Source organism: Festucalex cinctus, chromosome 14, assembly GCF_051991245.1.
Source record: "Festucalex cinctus isolate MCC-2025b chromosome 14, RoL_Fcin_1.0, whole genome shotgun sequence".
NCBI lineage: Eukaryota > Metazoa > Chordata > Actinopteri > Syngnathiformes > Syngnathidae > Festucalex > Festucalex cinctus.
The window spans coordinates 21,769,024-21,791,055 of NC_135424.1; the positions used below are offsets into that span (position 1 = coordinate 21,769,024).

General features: G+C 39.1%; 2 protein-coding genes across 8 annotated transcripts in view; one reads left to right on the forward strand and one right to left on the reverse strand.

Annotated features, from left to right (window-relative positions):
* The window catches only part of kif20ba (kinesin family member 20Ba), a 209,833-nt gene that overhangs the window by 112,996 nt on the left and 74,805 nt on the right, over window positions 1-22,032 (reverse strand). The window lies entirely within an intron of this gene.
* LOC144000837 (high affinity choline transporter 1-like) overlaps window positions 1-22,032 on the forward strand; it is a 198,538-nt gene that overhangs the window by 92,792 nt on the left and 83,714 nt on the right. The window contains exon 1 of one of the 5 annotated variants that reach the window (XM_077494509.1): window positions 7,135-7,153. The exons of the other annotated variants lie outside the window; for them this stretch is intronic. Coding sequence (XP_077350635.1) covers window positions 7,151-7,153 — 3 coding nt within the window. The 5' untranslated portion in view covers window positions 7,135-7,150. Of the gene's footprint in view, window positions 1-7,134; window positions 7,154-22,032 lie in introns of those variants that run through there. 5 annotated transcript variants of the gene reach the window in all.

The window sequence follows — 22,032 nt, forward strand, 5'->3', positions numbered from 1 at the left end:
GGGAGGCATACCTATTAGCTTAAGACCTACAAAACGTATTCTGTAGCCGTATGCTAAACCTAAAAGGAAGTCCGCCATTTTGAATTTATTTTGGGAATTGCGCACCATATTTTGCGTTTTGATTAAACTTTGCACACACAAGGCTTGTCAAAAACATTTTAGATGGTCCTTGTCCTATTTGACAGTACCCCAACGTGCCAGTACCCCGACGTGCAAGTACCCCAACGTGGCCCGGGTTGCGAGGGCCCTTTATAGCTGCTCGCAGCTCTAGTTATTCTTCTTCTTCTTCTTTGTTATTATTCTTTTCCGCAAACAACCACATTTTTGAGGCACTAAACATGAACGAAAACTCACCAAACTTTACACGCAGATCGGGTCTGGCGAAAAATTAGATATTTTAAAGTCGCCATACATGATAACAGAAAAATGGCTCTGTAGCGCCACCTACATAGGTTTAACGGATCCCTGTCCCGCTACGATTGTCCTATGGCTACGAAAATTGTGTGGCACCTGTAGCACATCCAGATGAACAAAAACCTCTTTGATATGTGTACCCTAAAATAGACAGGAAGTGAGGTATGAGTATTTGAATGTCCAATTTTGGCCCATTTTTGCACATTTACAGGGGTCATACTTTTGCCCGCTTCTCCTACACGATTAACCCGATTGACTTCAAACTTGGGCTGTACCATCTCAACACCTGGGACAACATCATGGTAAAAAATCTAAAGTTTTTGACATACTATATGACGGTGGCGGGGCATCAAATTTACAGTTTCAAAATTCTTACTTAACGAAGCATTGCCGGTGGTACGTTTAATCTAGAGCTACGAAAATTGGTACACATATGTAACAGACTATGATCTACAAAAAAGCCTGTTGGTGCCATATGCTAAACCTAACAGGAAGTCCGCCAGAGGCGAGGCATCAAATTTTGTGTTTCAAAATTCTAACTTAATGAAGCATTCCCGGCTATACATTTCACCTAGAGTTACCAATATTTGAAGACATATGTAACAGCCCTCAAGGTACAAAAAACTCTTTTTGAACCATTTGCTAAACCGAACAGGAAGTCCGCCATTTTGATTTACTTTGGAACGTGTTGCCATTTTTTGGGCCATTTCATAGGGGTCTTATTTTAACGAACTCCTCCTACAGAGTTTATCCGATCATCTCCAAACTTGGTGTGATTCATCTTAAGATGTTGAAGATGAAAAGTTATTGAAAGCTTTTTATTTTGTCGCACGCTGTTGCCGTGGCATGCACAGTTTGCAAAGGAAAAAATTACTTCTTAATGAAGCATTCCCAGTTGTACGAAGCAGCTAGAGCTACGAAAATTTGGAGACAAATGTAACAGCCCACGATGTACAAAAAAGTCTCTTGGTGCCATGTGCTAAACCCAACAGGAAGTTCCGTAGGGGCCGGGCATCACATTTTGAGCTAAAAAACTCCTCTTTAACGAAGCATTCCCGGTTGTACGTTTCACCTAGCGCTATGATAATTTAGAGGCATACATAAGAGCCCACGATGTACAAAAAAGTCTCTTGGAACCATGTGCTAAACCAAACAGGAAGTCCGCCATTTTGATTTATGATGGGATTTGTAGACTTTTTTTGTGGCCTTTTTTAGGGGTCATATTTTAACTCCTCCTACAAAATTCATCCGACCGTGTTCAAACTTGGTGTGTTTCATCTTAAGATGTTTAAGATGCAAATTTATCGAAAGTTTTTTATTTTGTCGCACGCTGCTGCTATAGCGATGCATTGGTTGCCAAGTAAAGTGCTGCTTTGTTTTTTTTTATCTATACATGTGTGAAAACTCGTGAAACTTTGCACACACATCAGACTTGTCATTAACATGAATTTTTAGAGATTACTTGTGCAATTTGCAATAAATCGCACCCTCTATACATTTTTTATGGAGCATTTCCGATTGGATGATTCAAGCGCAAAATAACTAAAGATGACTTGACTTGACCTAGATTTGTGAAAACTCAGAGGCATACCTATTATATTATTATTATTTTTTGTACCTTACAAGATTATCTCTTGTGCCACATTAAACCCCTTTGCAGGCCTGAGCCAAACCACGGTCCATACATTTGATACCACTGCTTTATTTCAATGGTCAAGTACTTCATAACCACACCTACTTATGCTTGTCCTTGCATATATAGTAGACAACAAAGAGCTCTTTCAACAAAAGACATTTCCATCTACAAAGTCATACAAGGTAAGCACTCTATAAATTCTGCAATCACTACACTTCTATTCCTAAATTATCACTTCAAATACCAACAATGGTTAATACAGCTACAAATTTCTTGTATGTTTATGAAGTATGATACTGTATTTATTTCTACTCCTTTGCTTTTCTACAGAACATGCACAAATCAACAAGCAAATTCTCTTTTGATAAAGACCCTCTAATCATCTCCATACGCAAAGATTGCCAACTTTTTTCCGTAAGTATACAATACATAAACTAAACAGGACAACTTTCTCAATCATATACAGTATGCCATACATATATGTATTAAGTTCTCATTTATTAACAGGTTTGTTAAAGGCACCTTTAGTGTGTTTTTCTGTTTGTAATGTTTCTCCACGAGCACGTCTAGCCATTGATATCATGTAGAACACATATGCTAACCTTTTAGAGACAATTGAAGCTTACTTGCACAGTCGCCACTATCTTAACCACTTAATTCACATGTCTACTTGACAACTTATTACATGTAGTGAAATGGTACTTTGTGCGTCTTATGCTTTTTTCGGAACACTGCTTTTCAACTCTTTCCTTAAAACCAATACATGCGGCACTGTTATACTGTATAAATATATATGTCCGTGTGTATATATAACCATTTATGTACCTGTCGTATCCTTACTTTTATTCATCATTTCATCACACAATCCTAAAACATTGCTTTTTGACCCAGAGGATTCAACTATACCATTTTTGCGTGTCTTATTACTTACTAGCTATATTATTTATTAACGGGCAAAAACTATGAATATAAGATCACCGTCAAATATTACGTCTGTAATATCCATATACAGTGCATTACATAATATGCATTTGTATTAAGACACTACCATGCTAAAAATATGCACACGACTGTTCTGTAAACTACACCTAAGACAACCAAACTTCACAGGTCTAACATGATTCTTCATTCTTTTTTGTTCTACAGATGTATCAAATGCTGCCACACAGACAGAAGAAGCCACTGAGGACATGCACGAAGACGATGATCACAATATAACAGGACAGGTTAACCCCCCTGAAGTTTTAGCCCGCAGGTCAAAGCGTCCTAGGACTAATTCATCCATGGAGGTTACATTATCCTAAGACAGACTATGTGCTAACCCAAACTCTTTGACCCCAAGGGATTCATCTGTCCCAGAAAACTTTTACACTAAAGAGTTTATCTGTCCTAGGGCGCTGTTAACCCCAGGTTAAAGTGTTATTTAATCTGTCCTGTTACAACAGCTATACATAAACAGCTGCATTCCTCTCCTGTTCCATCTCTCGCACTTCTTTCATCTCTTTTTCTCCTCTACTTATACCTATGCTTGCTCATGTGCTTTTTTCCCCTTTAGATGATGTCATTGGTTAGCCTGCTTCAAAGCTACATTTTTTCTTGAATAACTGTCACACATTTACTGTTTGCTGGACCCTACAAAACTGTCACAATACTTCACTATGTCATGAATACATATGTGTTGCACAGCGACACCACATTAAGAGTCATCAAAAAGCTTTTTATTTGATCACACACCATCTCTGTGCCATGCAATGTTTTCAAATAAACAGATGCTGGTTTTGAATATCAAACGAGCGACTTTTCATGAAACTTTGCACACACATCAGAAAGTCCACACTTTTGAATTTATTTTGGGAATTGTGCATCATTTTTGGCCTTTTACTGCACCTTTTTACACACAAGGCACGGCAAATGCATTTCTATTTTCCATGGTCCTTGTCTATTTAACAGTACCCCAACGTGCAAGTCCCCCGACTTGCATATACCCCAACGTGGCCCGGGTTGCGAGGGCCCTTTATAGCTGCTCGCAGCTCTAGTTATTATTATTATTCTTCTTCTTCTTCTTCTTTATTCTCCGCAAACAATCGCGATTTTGGGTACCTAAATATTCACGAAAACTCACCAAACTTTGCACACTCCTCAGGTCCGGCGAAAAATTTGATATTATGAAGTCGTTATAACAACGCGGCTCTATAGCGCCCCCTAGCGTAGAAAAATAAAAACCAAGCCCGACACGTTTGAGCTAGAGCAACGAAAATTGGCAGGCACGTGTAGCACCCCGAGACGCACAAAAAAGTCTATTGGGACCATGTAGCTAAAATGTACAGGAAGTGAGCTATGAATTTTTTAATGTCCAATTTTGGCCTATTTTGGCACATTCACTGTGGTCATGCTTTTTCCCCCTTTGCAAACATTTTTCATCCAATTGACTTCAAACTTGGCATTTATCATCTCAAGACCTAAGAGAACAGCTGGGCAAAACATCTTGCCTTTTCGAAATACTATACGACGGGGGCGGAGCATCAAATATTGCCTTTAAAATTTCATTTGTCCAGAAAGAGCAAATGCTTAATAACTCCCATGTTGAAGCTCCAAAAAATCTCAAACTTCTCAGGCAACGTAATAGTCACGGCCTGAAAACATCTATATGATAAAATTCAGTTATACATATAGCGCCACCTAGTGGTTACAATAAATGTCAAACTTTACGTTTTTAGCTACTGTTCTGAGCTTGTTGAAGGGATCCATTTGAAAATTGGTCAGAAAAGCCTTAAGATGTTGATCATGCCCCACACCGAATATTGTAACTTTTCGCCAAAGGGCGTGGCCGCTACGGTGACGCAAAGTCTGAAGATTTTTCGTGAAAATAAAAGCTGCATTAACTTGACCGAGATGATCCTATCGTCTCAAAATTTCACACATTTGATGAGAGTCCAGCCCTAAAGACATCTACTGACTTATATTTCATCTAACTGATAGCGCCACCTAGTGGCAATTTTTTTTATTACGAATTTTCTTCTACGTTTTTCTCCAAACACGTTAACTGGACCTACCTCATATTTGCTCAGATGAGGGTTTCGGCCTTCATGATGTCACAACACGAAGTTTGTGAGTTTTCGCGAATTGCTGTGGGTGTGGCTAAGCGCTGTTCGCCAAGAAAACAACGCCAGTTTTGAGGGTCTAAACATGCACAGAAACTCATGAAACTTGGCACACACATCTGGCCTGGTAAAATGAGCAATATTTTATTGTTGATTGTGCTATTTTTACAAAAATGACTCAATAGCGCCCCCTAGAAGTTTTTAACGAAGAAGCCCCGGTTGTACGTTTAAGCAAGAACGACGAATATTTTTAGGTGTATGAGGGAGCCCAAGACCTACAAAAAAGTCTCTTGGACCCATATGCTAAAATGAACAGGAAGTGAGCTACGAATTTTTGAATGTCCCATTTTTGACAATTTTTGCACATTCACAGGGGGCAGACTTTTGCCCACTTCTCCTACACGTTTCATCTGACTGAGTTAAGACTTGACCTGGACCATGTCAAGACCTGAGCCAACGACAGGGGGAAAAATCTTGACCTTTCGAAATACTATATGATGAAGGCGGGGCATCAAAATTTGTGTTTCGCACTGAAAAAGGATATGCTTAATAACTCCCCGGTACATGCTCCAAAAAATCCCAAACTTGACATGTATGTTTATCGTCAAGGCCTGAAGCTATCTCTATGACAACATTCAGTTATATATGCAGCGCCACCTAGCCCTTGAGGCATAAAAAAAAAATACCCCACATACGGTATTTTGTACAAAAAATGTACTCTCATTCTAAGTGTGATAACTAAGTCATTTATGAATATTATTTTAGTTTCCACCACTCAAAATGTTCACTGGCATCAGACTTATCCAAACATATATATATTTTTATTTATTTTTGATAGCCTCTATGGACATTAAAAGCAATATCGTGAATGAAGGATATGCTTAATAACTCCACGGTACATGCTCCAAAAAAAAAATCCCACACTTGACATGTATGCTTATAATCAAGGCCTGAAGGTATCTCTATGACAACATTCAGTTATAAATACAGCGCCACCTAGCCCTTGAGGCTTATATAAAAAAATTAAAAAAATACCCCACATCCGGTATTTTGTACAAAAAATGTACACTCATTCTAAGTGTGATAACTAAGTCATTTATGAATATTCTTTTAGTTTCCACCACTCAAATTGTTCACTGGCTTCACACCGATCCAAACGTATGTACGTTTCCATTTTGTTTTATTCATTTTTGATTGCCCCTTTGGACAATAAAAGTAACATTGTGCAATGAGTACAACGAGCGATGATGTGTATATACACTTTTACAAAAAAATACCAATCAGGGCAACTCATTGCCTAAAAATAAAAAAGGACGCTGATTTTTGCAGGTCTTAACAATCACCAAAACCCGTTGAGCTTGACACACACACTGGCAAAAAAATATTCTACATGTAAACGTTTATTATGCCATTTTCAAAGAAATTTTGCTTCCAATATGCCAGTACCCCAACGTGCCAGTACCCCAACGTGCAAGTACCCCAACGTGCAAGGACCCCAACGTGGCCCGGGCTGCGAGGGCCCTTTATAGCTGCTCGCAGCTCTAGTTATTATTATTCTTCTTCTTCTTCTTTTTCTTTGTTATTATTCTTTTCCGCAAACAACCACATTTTTGAGGCACTAAACATGAACGAAAACTCACCAAACTTTACACGCAGATCGGGCCTGGCGAAAAATTTGATATTTTAAAGTCGCCATACATGATAACAGAAAAATGGCTCTGTAGCGCCACCTACATAGGTTTAACGGATCCCTGTCCCGCTACGATTATCCTATGGCTACGAAAATTGTGTGGCACCTGTAGCACATCCAGATGAACAAAAACCTCTTTGATATGTGTACCCTAAAATAGACAGGAAGTGAGGTATGAGTATTTGAATGTCCAATTTTGGCCCATTTTTGCACATTTACAGGGGTCATACTTTTGCCCGCTTCTCCTACACGGTTAACCCGATTGACTTCAAACTTGGGCTGTACCATCTCAAGACCTGGGACAACATCATGGTAAAAAATCTAAAGTTTTTGACATACTATATGACGGTGGCGGGGCATCAAATTTACAGTTTCAAAATTCTTACTTAACAAAGCATTGCCGTGGTACGTTTAATTGAGAGCCACGAAAATTGGTACACATATGTAACAGACTATGATCTACAAAAAACTATTTTTGAACCATATGCTAAACCTAACAGGAAGTCCGCCAGAGGCGAGGCATCAAATTTTGTGTTTCAAAATTCTTATTTAATGAAGCATTCCCGGCTGTACATTTCACCTAGAGTTACCAACATTTGAAGACATATGTAACAGCCCTCAAGGTACAAAAAACTCTTTTTGAACCATATGCTAAACCGAACAGGAAGTCCGCCAGTTTGATTTACTTTGGAACGTGTTGCCATTTTTTGGGCCATTTCATAGGGGTCTTATTTTAACGAACTCCTCCTACAGAGTTTATCCGATCATCTCCAAACTTGGTGTGATTCATCTTAAAATGTTGAAGATGAAAAGTTATTGAAAGCTTTTTATTTCGTCGCACGCTGTTGCCGTGGCATGCACAGTTTGCAAAGGAAAAAATTCCCTCTTAATGAAGCATTCAAAGTTGTACGAAGCAGCGAGAGCTACGAAAATTTGGAGACAAATTTAACAGCCCACAATGTACAAAAAAGTCTCTTGGTGCCATGTGCTAAACCCAACAGGAAGTCCCGTAGGGGCCGGTCATCACATTTTGAGGTAAAAAACTCCTCTTTAACGAAGCATTCCCGGTTGTACGTTTCACCTAGCGCTATGATAATTTAGAGGCATACATAAGAGCCCACGATGTACAAAATAGTCTCTTGGAACCATCTACCAAAACAAACAGGAAGTCCGCCATTTTGATTTACGTTGGGATTTGTAGCCATTTTTTGTGGCCTTTTTTAGGGGTCATATTTTAACGAACTCCTCCTACAAAATTTATCCGACTGTCTTCAAACTTGGTGTGCTTCATCTTAAGATGTTTAAGATACAAAGTTATCGAAAGTTATTTATTTTGTCCCACGCCGTTTCATGGCGATGCATTGTTTGCCAAGTAAAATGGTGCTTTTTTTTGGGGGGTCTAAACATGTGCAAAAACTCATGAAACTTTACACACACATCAGGCTTGTCATAAGCATGAATATTTTAGAGATTTCTTATTAAATTTGCAATAAATGCTTCAATAGCGCCCTCTAGACATTTTTATGAAGTCTTTCCGATTATATGATTCAGCTAGACGTGTGAATATTGGCAGGCATGCCTAATATATTCAAAAAGTATTCTATATAGCCATGTGCCAATCCATTTTGATTTTATTTTGTTAATTGTGCATCATTTTTGGCCTTTCCATGAAACTTTACAAACACAAAGCATGGCTAAAACGTTTAAAATTTAGATGGTTTCCTATTTGACAGTACCCCAACATGCCAGTACCCCGACGTGCAAATACCCCAACGTGGCCCGGGTTGCGAGGGCCCTTTATAGCTGCTCGCAGCTCTAGTTATTATTCTTCTCCTTCTTCTTCTTTTTCTTTGTTATTATTCTTTTCCGCAAACAACCACATTTTTGAGGCACTAAACATGAACGAAAACTCACCAAACTTTACACGCAGATCGGGTCTGGCGAAAAATTTGATATTTTAAAGTCGCCATACATGATAACAGAAAAATGGCTCTGTAGCGCCACCTACATAGGTTAAACGGATCCCTGTCCCGCTACGATTGTCCTATGGCTACGAAAATTGTGTGGCACCTGTAGCACATCCAGATGAACAAAAACCTCTTTGATATGTGTACCCTAAAATAGACAGGAAGTGAGGTATGAGTATTTGAATGTCCAATTTTGGCCCATTTTTGCACATTTACACGGGTCATACTTTTGCCCGCTTCTCCTACACGGTTAACCCGATTGACTTCAAACTTGGGCTGTACCATCTCAACACCTGGGACAACATCATGGTAAAAAATCTAAAGTTTTTGACATACTATATGACGGTGGCGGGGCATCAAATTTACAGTTTCAAAATTCTTACTTAACGAAGCATTGCCGGTGGTACGTTTAATCTAGAGCTACGAAAATTGGTACACATATGTAACAGACTATGATCTACAAAAAAGCCTGTTGGTGCCATATGCTAAACCTAACAGGAAGTCCGCCAGAGGCGAGGCATCAAATTTTGTGTTTTGTGTTTTTTTTGTGTTCTTACTTAATGAAGCATTCCCGGCTGTACATTTCACCTAGAGTTACCAAAATTCTAAGACATATGTAACAGCCCTCAAGGTACAAAAAACTCTTTTTGAACCATATGCTAAACCGAACAGGAAGTCCGCCATTTTGATTTACTTTGGAACGTGTTGCCATTTTTTGGGCCATTTCATAGGGGTCTTATTTTAACGAACTCCTCCTACAGAGTTTATCCGATCATCTCCAAACTTTGTGTGATTCATCTTAAGATGTTATGTTGTTGAAAAGTTATTGAAAGCTTTTTATTTCGTCGCACGCTGTTGCCGTAGCATGCACAGTTTGCAAAGGAAAAAATTCCTTCTTAATGAAGCATTCCCAGTTGTACGAAGCAGCTAGAGCTACGAAAATTTGGAGACACATGTAACAGCCCACGATGTACAAAAAAAGTCTCTTGGTGCCATGTGCTAAACCCAACAGGAAGTCCCGTAGGGGCCGGGCATCACATTTTGAGCTAAAAAAATCTTTAACGAAGCATTCCCGGTTGTACGTTTCACCTAGCGCTATGATAATTTAGAGGCATACATAAGAGCCCACGATGTACAAAAAAGTCTCTTGGAACCATCTGCTAAACCAAACAGGAAGTCCGCCATTTTGATTTACGTTGGGATTTGTAGCCATTTTTTGTGGCCTTTTTTCGGGGTCATATTTTAACGGACTCCTCCTACAAAATTTATCCGACTGTCTTTAAACTTGGTGTGCTTCATCTTAAGATGTTTAAGATGCAAAGTTATCGAAAGTTATTTATTTTGTCGCACGCCATTGTCATGGTGATGCATTGTTTGCCAAGTAAAATAATGCTGTTTTTTTTTTGTCTAAACATGTGCAAAAACTCATGAAACTTTACACAAACATCAGGCTTGTCATAAGCATGAATATTTTAGAGATTTCTTATTCAATTTGCAATACATGGTTCAATAGCGTCCGGTCTCCTCCCACATTCCAAAGACATGCATGGCAGGTTAATTGGGCGCTCCGAATTGTCCCTAGGTGTGCGTGTGAGTGTGGATGGTTGTTCGTCTCTGTGTGCCCTGCGATTGGTTGGCAACCAGTCCAGGGTGTCCCCCGCCTACTGCCCAGAGCCCGCTGAGATAGGCGCCAGCAGCCCCCGCGACCCTTGTGAGGAATAAGCGGTCAAGAAAATGGATGGATGGATGGATGGTTCAATAGCGCCCTCTAGACATTTTTATGAAGCTTTTGCAAATGTTTTGTATTTTATGATTCAGCTAGATTTGTAAAAATTGGGATACCTATCAGCCTAAGACTTACAAAAAGGTTTCTAAAGCCATATGCTGAATCAAACAGGAAGTCTGCCATTTGGATTTACTTTGGTATTTGTAGCCATTTTTTGGGGCCTTTTATAGGGGTCATATTTTCAACAGAACTTATCAGATCGTCTTCATTCTTTGGCGTGTTTCATCTTAAGATATTTAAGATGAAAAGTTATTGAATTTTTTTATTTTGTCACACGCCTTTGCTCTAGCCATGCATTGTTTGTGAAGAAAAATGCTTCTTTGAGAGTCTAAATATGGGCGAAAACACACAAAACTTTGCACACACACCAGACCTGTCTGGAACATGAATATTTTATTTAGATATTTGTTGTGCAATTGTAATAAATGGCTCAATAGCGCCCTTTAGACATTTTTATGAAGTCTTTCCGTTTATATGATTCAGCTAGATGTGTGAATATTGGCAGGCATGCCGAATATATTCAAAAAGTATTCTATATAGCCATGTGCCAATCCATTTTGATTTTTGTTTTTTTGTTTTTTTTGTTTGTTTTTTTTGTTAATTGTGCATCATTTTTGGCCTTTCCATGAACCTTTACAAACACAAAGCATGGCAAAAACGTTTACAATTTAGATGGTTTCCTATTTGACAGTACCCCAACATGCCAGTACCCCGACGTGCAAATACCCCAACGTGGCCCGGGTTGCGAGGGCCCTTTATAGCTGCTCGCAGCTCTAGTTAGGGCCCGAGCAGCGGCGGCGGCGGTGCCGCTGCAAGGCCCTATTGTTTTTGTAGGAATTCTTCTTATTATTCTTCTTTTTCTTCTCCGCAAACAATCGCATTTTTGAGACACTAAACGTGAACGAAAACTCACCAAACTTTACACGCACATCAGGCCTGGCGAAAAATTTGATATTTTAAAGTCGCCATACATGATAACAGAAAAATGGCTCCTTAGCGCCCCCTGCATAGGTTAAACGGATCCCTGTCCCGCTACGATTGTCCGACGGCTATGAAAATTGTGTGGCACCTGTAGCACATCCCAATGAACAAAAACCTCTTTGAAGTGTGTACCCTAAAATAGACAGAAAGTGAGGTATGAGTATTTAAATGTCCAATTTTTGCCAATTTTTGCACATTTACAGGGGTCATACTTTTGCCCGCTTCTCCTACTCAGTTAACCCGATTGACTTCAAACTTGGGATGTACCATCTCAACACCTGGGACAACACCATGGTAAAAAATCTAGAGTTTTTGACAAACTATATGACGGGGGCGAGGCATCAGATTTAGAGTTTCAAAACTCTTAGTAAACGTAGCGTTGCCGCTTGTACGTTTAACCTAGAGCTACGAAAATTGGTACACATATGTAATAGACTACGACCTACAAAAAAAGTCTGTTGGTGCCATATGCTAAACCCAACAGGAAGTCCGCCAGAGGCGGGGCATCAAATTTTGCGTTTCAAAATTCCTACTTAATGAAGCATTCCCGGCTGTACGTTTCACCTAGAGCAGGGGTGTCAAACATAAGGCCCGCGGGCCGGATCATGCCCGCAAAGTGGTTTAATCCGGCCCGCGAGATGATTTTGTAAAGTAAAAAATAAATAAATAAATAAATAACATTGTAATGTCGGACTAATTAATCAGCCGGCCACAATCAAAATATATAAAATTTGTAATTTCACAAGCAGTCCTCAGACGAGCAATGCAACGTACGGGGGAATTGTCCTGGATGTCATTTTTTTCACCCAACTTAAAGTTATGGTTTGTTTAATTGTTATTATTATTATTTTAAATCATAGACCAACATAAATGTGTTAAATACGACACAAATTCAATTACTGTTAACAAAAATCGATATGACAAGGATTAGCGTCCTTATAACGTCATTAAATACGCCAGGAAATGCATTCTGGGAATGCATACAATATATATGCAAAACAGGTCGATTTAACACGTCCGGAACGTATACCGGGAAAGTGTTGCCGCGTTCCATTAGCATTTGTGTTATTCTTCGGAACAACATAATTACACTTGAGTTCTGTAATTTAGGGCTGGTCCACGAAAATCTGCGTATAAATGACTGTAATCGTTATATACCGTTATTTTACCGATGTGGCCCACTTGGTAATATATTTTCTTCCATGCGGCCCCTGTACTAATATGAGTTTGACACCCCTGACCTAGAGTTACCAACATTTGAAGACATATGTAACAGCCCTCAAGGTACAAAAAACTCTTTTTGAACCATATGCTAAACAGGAAGTCCGCCATTTTGATTTAATTTGGAACGTGTTGCCATTTTTTGGCTGTTTCATAGTGGTCTTATTTTAACGAACTCCTCCTACAGAGTTGATCCAATCATCTTCAAACTTGGTGGGATTCATCTTAAGATGTTGAAGATGAAAAGTTATTGAAAGCTTTTTATTTCGTCGCACGCTGTTGCCGTGGCATGCACTGTTTGCAAAGGAAAAAATTCCTTCTAAATGAAGCATTCCCAGTTGTACGAAGCAGCTAGAGCTACGAAAATTTGGAGACAAATGTAACAGCCCACAAAAAAGTATCTTGGTGCCATGTGCTAAACCCAACATGAAGTCCCGTAGGGGCCGGGCATCACATTTTGAGCTAAAAAACTCCTCTTTAACGAAGCATTCCCGGTTGTACGTTTCACCTAGCGCTATGATAATTTAGAGGCATACATAAGAGCCCACGATGTACAAAAAAAGTCTCTTGGAACCATCTGCTAAACCAAACAGGAAGTCCGCCATTTTGATTTACGTTGGGATTTGTCGCCATTTTTTGTGGCCTTTTTTAGGGGTCATATTTTAACGAACTCCTCCTACAAAATTTATCCGACTGTCTTCAAACTTGGTGTGCTTCATCTTAAGATGTTTAAGATGCAAAGTTATCGAAAGTTATTTATTTTGTCGCACGCCGTTGTCATGGCGATGCATTGTTTGCCAAGTAAAATGCGTTTTTTTTTGTCTAAACGTGCAAAAACTCATGAAACTTTACACACACATCAGGCTTGTCATAAGCATGAATATTTTAGAGATTTCTTATTCAATTTGCAATAAATGGTTCAATAGCGCCCTCTAGACATTTTTATGAAGCTTTTGCAAATGTTTTGTATTTTATGATTCAGCTAGATTTGTAAAAATTGGGATAACTATCAGCCTAAGACTTACAAAAAGGTTTCTAAAGCCATATGCTGAATCAAACAGGAAGTCTGCCATTTTTTGGGGCCTTTTATAGGGGTCATATTTTCAACAGAACTTATCAGATCGTCTTCATTCTTTGGCGTGTTTCATCTTAAGATATTTAAGATGAAAAGTTATTGATTTTTTTTATTTTGTCACACGCCTTTGCTGTAGCCATGCATTGTTTGTGAAGAAAAATGCTTTTTTGAGAGTCTAAATATGGGCGAAAACTCACACAACTTTGCACACACACCAGACCTGTCTGGAACATGAATATTTTATTTTGAGATTTGTTGTGCAATTTGTAATAAATGGCTCAATAGCGCCCTCTAGACATTTTTATGAAGTCTTTCCGATTATATGATTGAGCTAGATGTGTGAATATTGGCAGGCATGCCTAATATATTCAAAAAGTATTCTATATAGCCATGTGCCAATCCATTTTGATTTTATTTTGTTAATTGTGCATCAATTTTGGCCTTTCCATGAAACTTTACAAACACAAAGCATGGCAAAAACGTTTACAATTTAGATGGTTTCCTATTTGACAGTACACCAACATGCCAGGACCCCGACGTGCAAATACCCCAATGTGGCCCGGGTTGCGAGGGCCCTTTATAGCTGCTCGCAGCTCTAGTTAGGGCCCGAGCAGCGACCGCTGCGAGGTCCCTATTGTTCCTGAAGGAATTCTTATTAGGGCCCGAGCAGCGACCGCTGCGAGGTCCCTATTGTTCCTGAAGGAATTCTTATTAGGGCCCGAGCAGCGGCGGCGGCGGTGCCGCTGCGAGGCCCTATTGTTTTTGTAGGAATTCTTCTTATTATTCTTCTTTTTCTTCTCCGCAAACAATCGCATTTTTGAGACACTAAACGTGAACGAAAACTCACCAAACTTTACACGCACATCAGGCCTGGCGAAAAATTTGATATTTTAAAGTCGCCATACATGATAACAGAAAAATGGCTCCTTAGCGCCCCCTACATAGGTTAAACGGATCCCTGTCCCGCTACGATTGTCCGACGGCTATGAAAATTGTGTGGCACCTGTAGCACATCCCAATGAACAAAAACCTCTTTGAAGTGTGTACCCTAAAATAGACAGAAAGTGAGGTATGAGTATTTAAATGTCCAATTTTTGCCAATTTTTGCACATTTACAGGGGTCATACTTTTGCCCGCTTCTCCTACACGGTTAACCCGATTGACTTCAAACTTGGGATGTAGCATCTCAACACCTGGGACAACATCATTGTGAAAAATGAAAAGTTTTTGATATACTATATGACGGCGGCGGCGCAACAAATTTAGAGTTTAAAAATTCTTACTTCACGAAGCATTGCCGGTTGTACGTTTAATCTAGAGCTACGAAAATTGGTACACATATGTAACAGGCTATGACCTACAAAAAACTCTTTTTGAACCATATGCTAAACCTAACAGGAAGTCCACCATTTTGATTTATTTTGGAACGTGTTGCCATTTTTTTGGCCATTTCATTGGGGTCTTATTTTAACGAACTCCTCCTACAGTGTTTATCCGATCATCTTCAAACTTGGTGTGATTCATCTTAAGATGTTGAAGATGAAAAGTTATTGAAAGCTTTGTATTTCGTCGCACACTGTTGTCATGGCATGCACTGTTTTTAAAGGAAAAAAAATATCCTTAAAGAAGCATTCCCATTTGTACGAAGCAGCTAGAGCTACGAAAATTTGTAGACATATGTAACAGCCCAAGATGTACAAAAAAGTCTCTTGGTGCCCTGTGCTAAACCCAACAGGAAGTCCCCCAGGGGCCGGGCATCACATTTTGAGCTAAAAAACTCCTCTTTAACAAAGCATACCCGGCTGTACATTTCACCTAGAGTTACCAACATTTGTAGAGGTATATAACAGCCCTCGAGGTACAAAAAACTCTTTTTGAACCATATGCTAAACCTAACAGGGCGTCCGCCATTTTGATTTACTTTGGAATGTGTTGCCATTTTTTTTGGCCATTTCATAGGGGTCATATTTTAACAAACTCCTCCTACAGAGTTTATCCGATCATCTTCAAACTTGGTGTGATTCATCTTAAGATGTTGAAAATGAAAAGTTATTGAAAGTTTTTTATTTCATCACACGCTGTTGTCGTGGCATGCACTTTTTGCAAAGGAAAAAAATCCTTAATGAAGCATTCCCAGTTGTACGAAGCAGCTAGAGCGACGAAAAATTGTAGACATATGTAACAGCCCAGGATGTACAAAAAAGTCTCTTGGTGCCATGTGCTTAACCTAACAGGAAGTCCCCCAGGGGCCGGGCATCACATTTTGAGCTAAAAAACTCCTCTTTAACGAAGCATTCCCGGTTGTACGTTTCACCTAGCGCTATGATAATTTGCAGGCATACATAAGAGCCCATGATGTACAAAAAAGTCTCTTGGAACCATGTGCTAAACCAAACAGGAAGTCTGCCATTTTGATTTATGATGGGATTTGTTGCCATTTTTTGTGGCCTTTTTCAGGGGTCATATTTTAACGAACCCCTCCTACAAAATGTATCCGACTGTCTTCAAACTTGGTGTGTTTCATCTTAAGATGTTTAAGATGCAAAGTAATTAAAGTTTTTTATTTTGTAACACGCTGTTGCCATAGCAATGCATTGTTTGTCAAGTGCTGCTTTTTTTTTTTTTATACACTTGAAAACTCATGAAACTTTGCAAACACATCAGACTTGTCATGAACATGAATTTTCAGAGATTTATTGTGCAATTTGCAATAAATAGCGCCCTCTAGACATTTTTATGAAGCATTTCCGATTGTATGATTATGCTAGACCTACAAAAAAGTATTATGTAGCCATTTGCCAAACCAAAGAGGAAGTCCGCTATTTTGATTTTATTTTGGGAATTATACATCATTTTTGGCCTTTTTCATTAAACTTTGCACAGACAAGGCATGGAAAAAACTAACATTTTAAATGGTCCTTGTTCCATGTAACAGTTGTCAAGTGCTGCTTTTTTTTTTTTTTATACACATGAAAACTCATGAAACTTTGCAAACACATCAGACTTGTCATGAACATGAATTTTTAGAGATTTATTGTGCAATTTGCAATAAATAGCGCCCTCTATACATTTTTATGAAGCATTTCCGATTGTATGATTATGCTAGACCTACAAAAAAGTATTATGTAGCCATTTGCCAAACCAAAGAGGAAGTCCGCTATTTTGATTTTATTTTGGGAATTATACATCATTTTTGGCCTTTTTCATTAAACTTTGCACAGACAAGGTATGGAAAAAACTAACATTTTAAATGGTCCTTGTTCCATGTAACAGAACCCCAACGTGCCAGTACCCTGACGTGCAAGTAACCCAACGTTGTGCTCAATAGCGCCCTCTATGCATTTTTATGGAGCATTTCCAATTGTATGATTCAAGCGATACACAACTAAAGATGACTTGACCTAGATTTGTGAAAACTGGGAGGCATACCTATTAGCTTAAGACCTACAAAAGGTATTCTGTAGCCGTATGCTAAACCTAAAAGGAAGTCCGCCATTTTGAATTTATTTTGGGAATTGCGCACCATATTTTGCGTTTTGATTAAACTTTGCACACACAAGGCTTGTCAAAAACATTTTAAGATGGTCCTTGTCCTATTTGACAGTACCCCAACGTGCCAGTACCCCGACGTGCAAGTACCCCAACGTGGCCCGGGTTGCGAGGGCCCTTTATAGCTGCTCGCAGCTCTAGTTATTATTATTCTTCTTCTTCTTCTTTTTCTTTGTTATTATTCTTTTCCGCAAACAACCACATTTTTGAGGCACTAAACATGAACGAAAACTCACCAAACTTTACACGCAGATCGGGCCTGGCGAAAAATTTGATATTTTAAAGTCGCCATACATGATAACAGAAAAATGGCTCTGTAGCGCCACCTACATAGGTTTAACGGATCCCTGTCCCGCTACGATTATCCTATGGCTACGAAAATTGTGTGGCACCTGTAGCACATCCAGATGAACAAAAACCTCTTTGATATGTGTACCCTAAAATAGACAGGAAGTGAGGTATGAGTATTTGAATGTCCAATTTTGGCCCATTTTTGCACATTTACAGGGGTCATACTTTTGCCCGCTTCTCCTACACGGTTAACCCGATTGACTTCAAACTTGGGCTGTACCATCTCAACACCTGGGACAACATCATGGTAAAAAATCAAAAGTTTTTGACATACTATATGACGGTGGCGGGGCATCAAATTTACAGTTTCAAAATTCTTACTTAACAAAGCATTGCCGGTGGTACGTTTAATTGAGAGCCATGAAAATTGGTACACATATGTAACAGACTATGATCTACAAAAAAGCCTGTTGGTGCCATATGCTAAACCTAACAGGAAGTCCGCCAGAGGCGAGGCATCAAATTTTGTGTTTCAAAATTCTTATTTAATGAAGCATTCCCGGCTGTACATTTCACCTAGAGTTACCAACATTTGAAGACATATGTAACAGCCCTCAAGGTACAAAAAACTCTTTTTGAACCATATGCTAAACCGAACAGGAAGTCCGCCATTTTGATTTACTTTGGAACGTGTTGCCATTTTTTGGGCCATTTCATAGGGGTCTTATTTTAACGAACTCCTCCTACAGAGTTTATCCGATCATCTCCAAACTTGGTGTGATTCATCTTAAAATGTTGAAGATGAAAAGTTATTGAAAGCTTTTTATTTCGTCGCACGCTGTTGCCGTGGCATGCACAGTTTGCAAAGGAAAAAATTCCCTCTTAATGAAGCATTCCCAGTTGTACGAAGCAGCTAGAGCTACGAAAATTTGGAGACAAATTTAACAGCCCACGATGTACAAAAAAGTCTCTTGGTGCCATGTGCTAAACCCAACAGGAAGTCCCGGAGGGGCCGGTCATCACATTTTGAGGTAAAAAACTCCTCTTTAACGAAGCATTCCCCGTTGTACGTTTCACCTAGCGCTATGATAATTTAGAGGCATACATAAGAGCCCACGATGTACAAAAAAGTCTCTTGGAACCATCTGCTAAACCAAACAGGAAGTCCGCCATTTTGATTTACGTTGGGATTTGTAGCCATTTTTTGTGGCCTTTTTTAGGGGTCATATTTTAACGAACTCCTCCTACAAAATTTATCCGACTGTCTTCAAACTTGGTGTGCTTCATCTTAAGATGTTTAAGATACAAAGTTATCGAAAGTTATTTATTTTGTCGCACGCCGTTTCATGGCGATGCATTGTTTGCCAAGTAAAATGCTGCTTTTTTTTTTTTTGGTCTAAACATGTGCAAAAACTCATGAAACTTTACACACACATCAGGCTTGTCATAAGCATGAATATTTTAGAGATTTCTTATTAAATTTGCAATAAATGCTTCAATAGCGCCCTCTAGACATTTTTATTAAGTCTTTCCGATTATATGATTCAGCTAGATGTGTGAATATTGGCAGGCATGCCTAATATATTCAAAAAGTATTCTATATAGCCATGTGCCAATCCATTTTGATTTTATTTTGTTAATTGTGCATCATTTTTGGCCTTTCCATGAAACTTTACAAACACAAAGCATGGCAAAAACGTTTAAAATTTAGATGGTTTCCTATTTGACAGTACCCCAACATGCCAGTACCCCGACGTGCAAATACCCCAACGTGGCCGGGTTGCGAGGGCCCTTTATAGCTGCTCGCAGCTCTAGTTATTATTCTTCTTCTTCTTCTTCTTCTTCTTCTTCTTTTTCTTTGTTATTATTCTTTTCCGCAAACAACCACATTTTTGAGGCACTAAACATGAACGAAAACTCACCAAACTTTACACGCAGATCGGGTCTGGCGAAAAATTTGATATTTTAAAGTCGCCATACATGATAACAGAAAAATGGCTCTGTAGCGCCACCTACATAGGTTTAACGGATCCCTGTCCCGCTACGATTGTCCTATGGCTACGAAAATTGTGTGGCACCTGTAGCACATCCAGATGAACAAAAACCTCTTTGATATGTGTACCCTAAAATAGACAGGAAGTGAGGTATGAGTATTTGAATGTCCAATTTTGGCCCATTTTTGCACATTTACAGGGGTCATACTTTTGCCCGCTTCTCCTACACGGTTAACCCGATTGACTTCAAACTTGGGCTGTACCATCTCAACACCTGGGACAACATCATGGTAAAAAATCTAAAGTTTTTGACATACTATATGACGGTGGCGGGGCATCAAATTTACAGTTTCAAAATTCTTACTTAACGAAGCATTGCCGGTGGTACGTTTAATCTAGAGCTACGAAAATTGGTACACATATGTAACAGACTATGATCTACAAAAAAGCCTGTTGGTGCCATATGCTAAACCTAACAGGAAGTCCGCCAGAGGCGAGGCATCAAATTTTGTGTTTCAAAATTCTTATTTAATGAAGCATTCCCGGCTGTACATTTCACCTAGAGTTACCAACATTTGAAGACATATGTAACAGCCCTCAAGGTACAAAAAACTCTTTTTGAACCATATGCTAAACCGAACAGGAAGTCCGCCATTTTGATTTACTTTGGAACGTGTTGCCATTTTTTGGGCCATTTCATAGGGGTCTTATTTTAACGAACTCCTCCTACAGAGTTTATCCGATCATCTCCAAACTTGGTGTGATTCATCTTAAAATGTTGAAGATGAAAAGTTATTGAAAGCTTTTTATTTCGTCGCACGCTGTTGCCGTGGCATGCACAGTTTGCAAAGGAAAAAATTCCCTCTTAATGAAGCATTCCCAGTTGTACGAAGCAGCTAGAGCTACGAAAATTTGGAGACAAATTTAACAGCCCACGATGTACAAAAAAGTCTGTTGGTGCCATGTGCTAAACCCAACAGGAAGTCCCGGAGGGGCCGGTCATCACATTTTGAGGTAAAAAACTCCTCTTTAACGAAGCATTCCCCGTTGTACGTTTCACCTAGCGCTATGATAATTTAGAGGCATACATAAGAGCCCACGATGTACAAAAAAGTCTCTTGGAACCATCTGCTAAACCAAACAGGAAGTCCGCCATTTTGATTTACGTTGGGATTTGTAGCCATTTTTTGTGGCCTTTTTTAGGGGTCATATTTTAACGAACTCCTCCTACAAAATTTATCCGACTGTCTTCAAACTTGGTGTGCTTCATCTTAAGATGTTTAAGATACAAAGTTATCGAAAGTTATTTATTTTGTCGCACGCCGTTTCATGGCGATGCATTGTTTGCCAAGTAAAATGCTGCTTTTTTTTTTTTTGGTCTAAACATGTGCAAAAACTCATGAAACTTTACACACACATCAGGCTTGTCATAAGCATGAATATTTTAGAGATTTCTTATTAAATTTGCAATAAATGCTTCAATAGCGCCCTCTAGACATTTTTATTAAGTCTTTCCGATTATATGATTCAGCTAGATGTGTGAATATTGGCAGGCATGCCTAATATATTCAAAAAGTATTCTATATAGCCATGTGCCAATCCATTTTGATTTTATTTTGTTAATTGTGCATCATTTTTGGCCTTTCCATGAAACTTTACAAACACAAAGCATGGCAAAAACGTTTAAAATTTAGATGGTTTCCTATTTGACAGTACCCCAACATGCCAGTACCCCGACGTGCAAATACCCCAACGTGGCCGGGTTGCGAGGGCCCTTTATAGCTGCTCGCAGCTCTAGTTATTATTCTTCTTCTTCTTCTTCTTCTTCTTTTTCTTTGTTATTATTCTTTTCCGCAAACAACCACATTTTTGAGGCACTAAACATGAACGAAAACTCACCAAACTTTACACGCAGATCGGGTCTGGCGAAAAATTTGATATTTTAAAGTCGCCATACATGATAACAGAAAAATGGCTCTGTAGCGCCACCTACATAGGTTTAACGGATCCCTGTCCCGCTACGATTGTCCTATGGCTACGAAAATTGTGTGGCACCTGTAGCACATCCAGATGAACAAAAACCTCTTTGATATGTGTACCCTAAAATAGACAGGAAGTGAGGTATGAGTATTTGAATGTCCAATTTTGGCCCATTTTTGCACATTTACAGGGGTCATACTTTTGCCCGCTTCTCCTACACGGTTAACCCGATTGACTTCAAACTTGGGCTGTACCATCTCAACACCTGGGACAACATCATGGTAAAAAATCTAAAGTTTTTGACATACTATATGACGGTGGCGGGGCATCAAATTTACAGTTTCAAA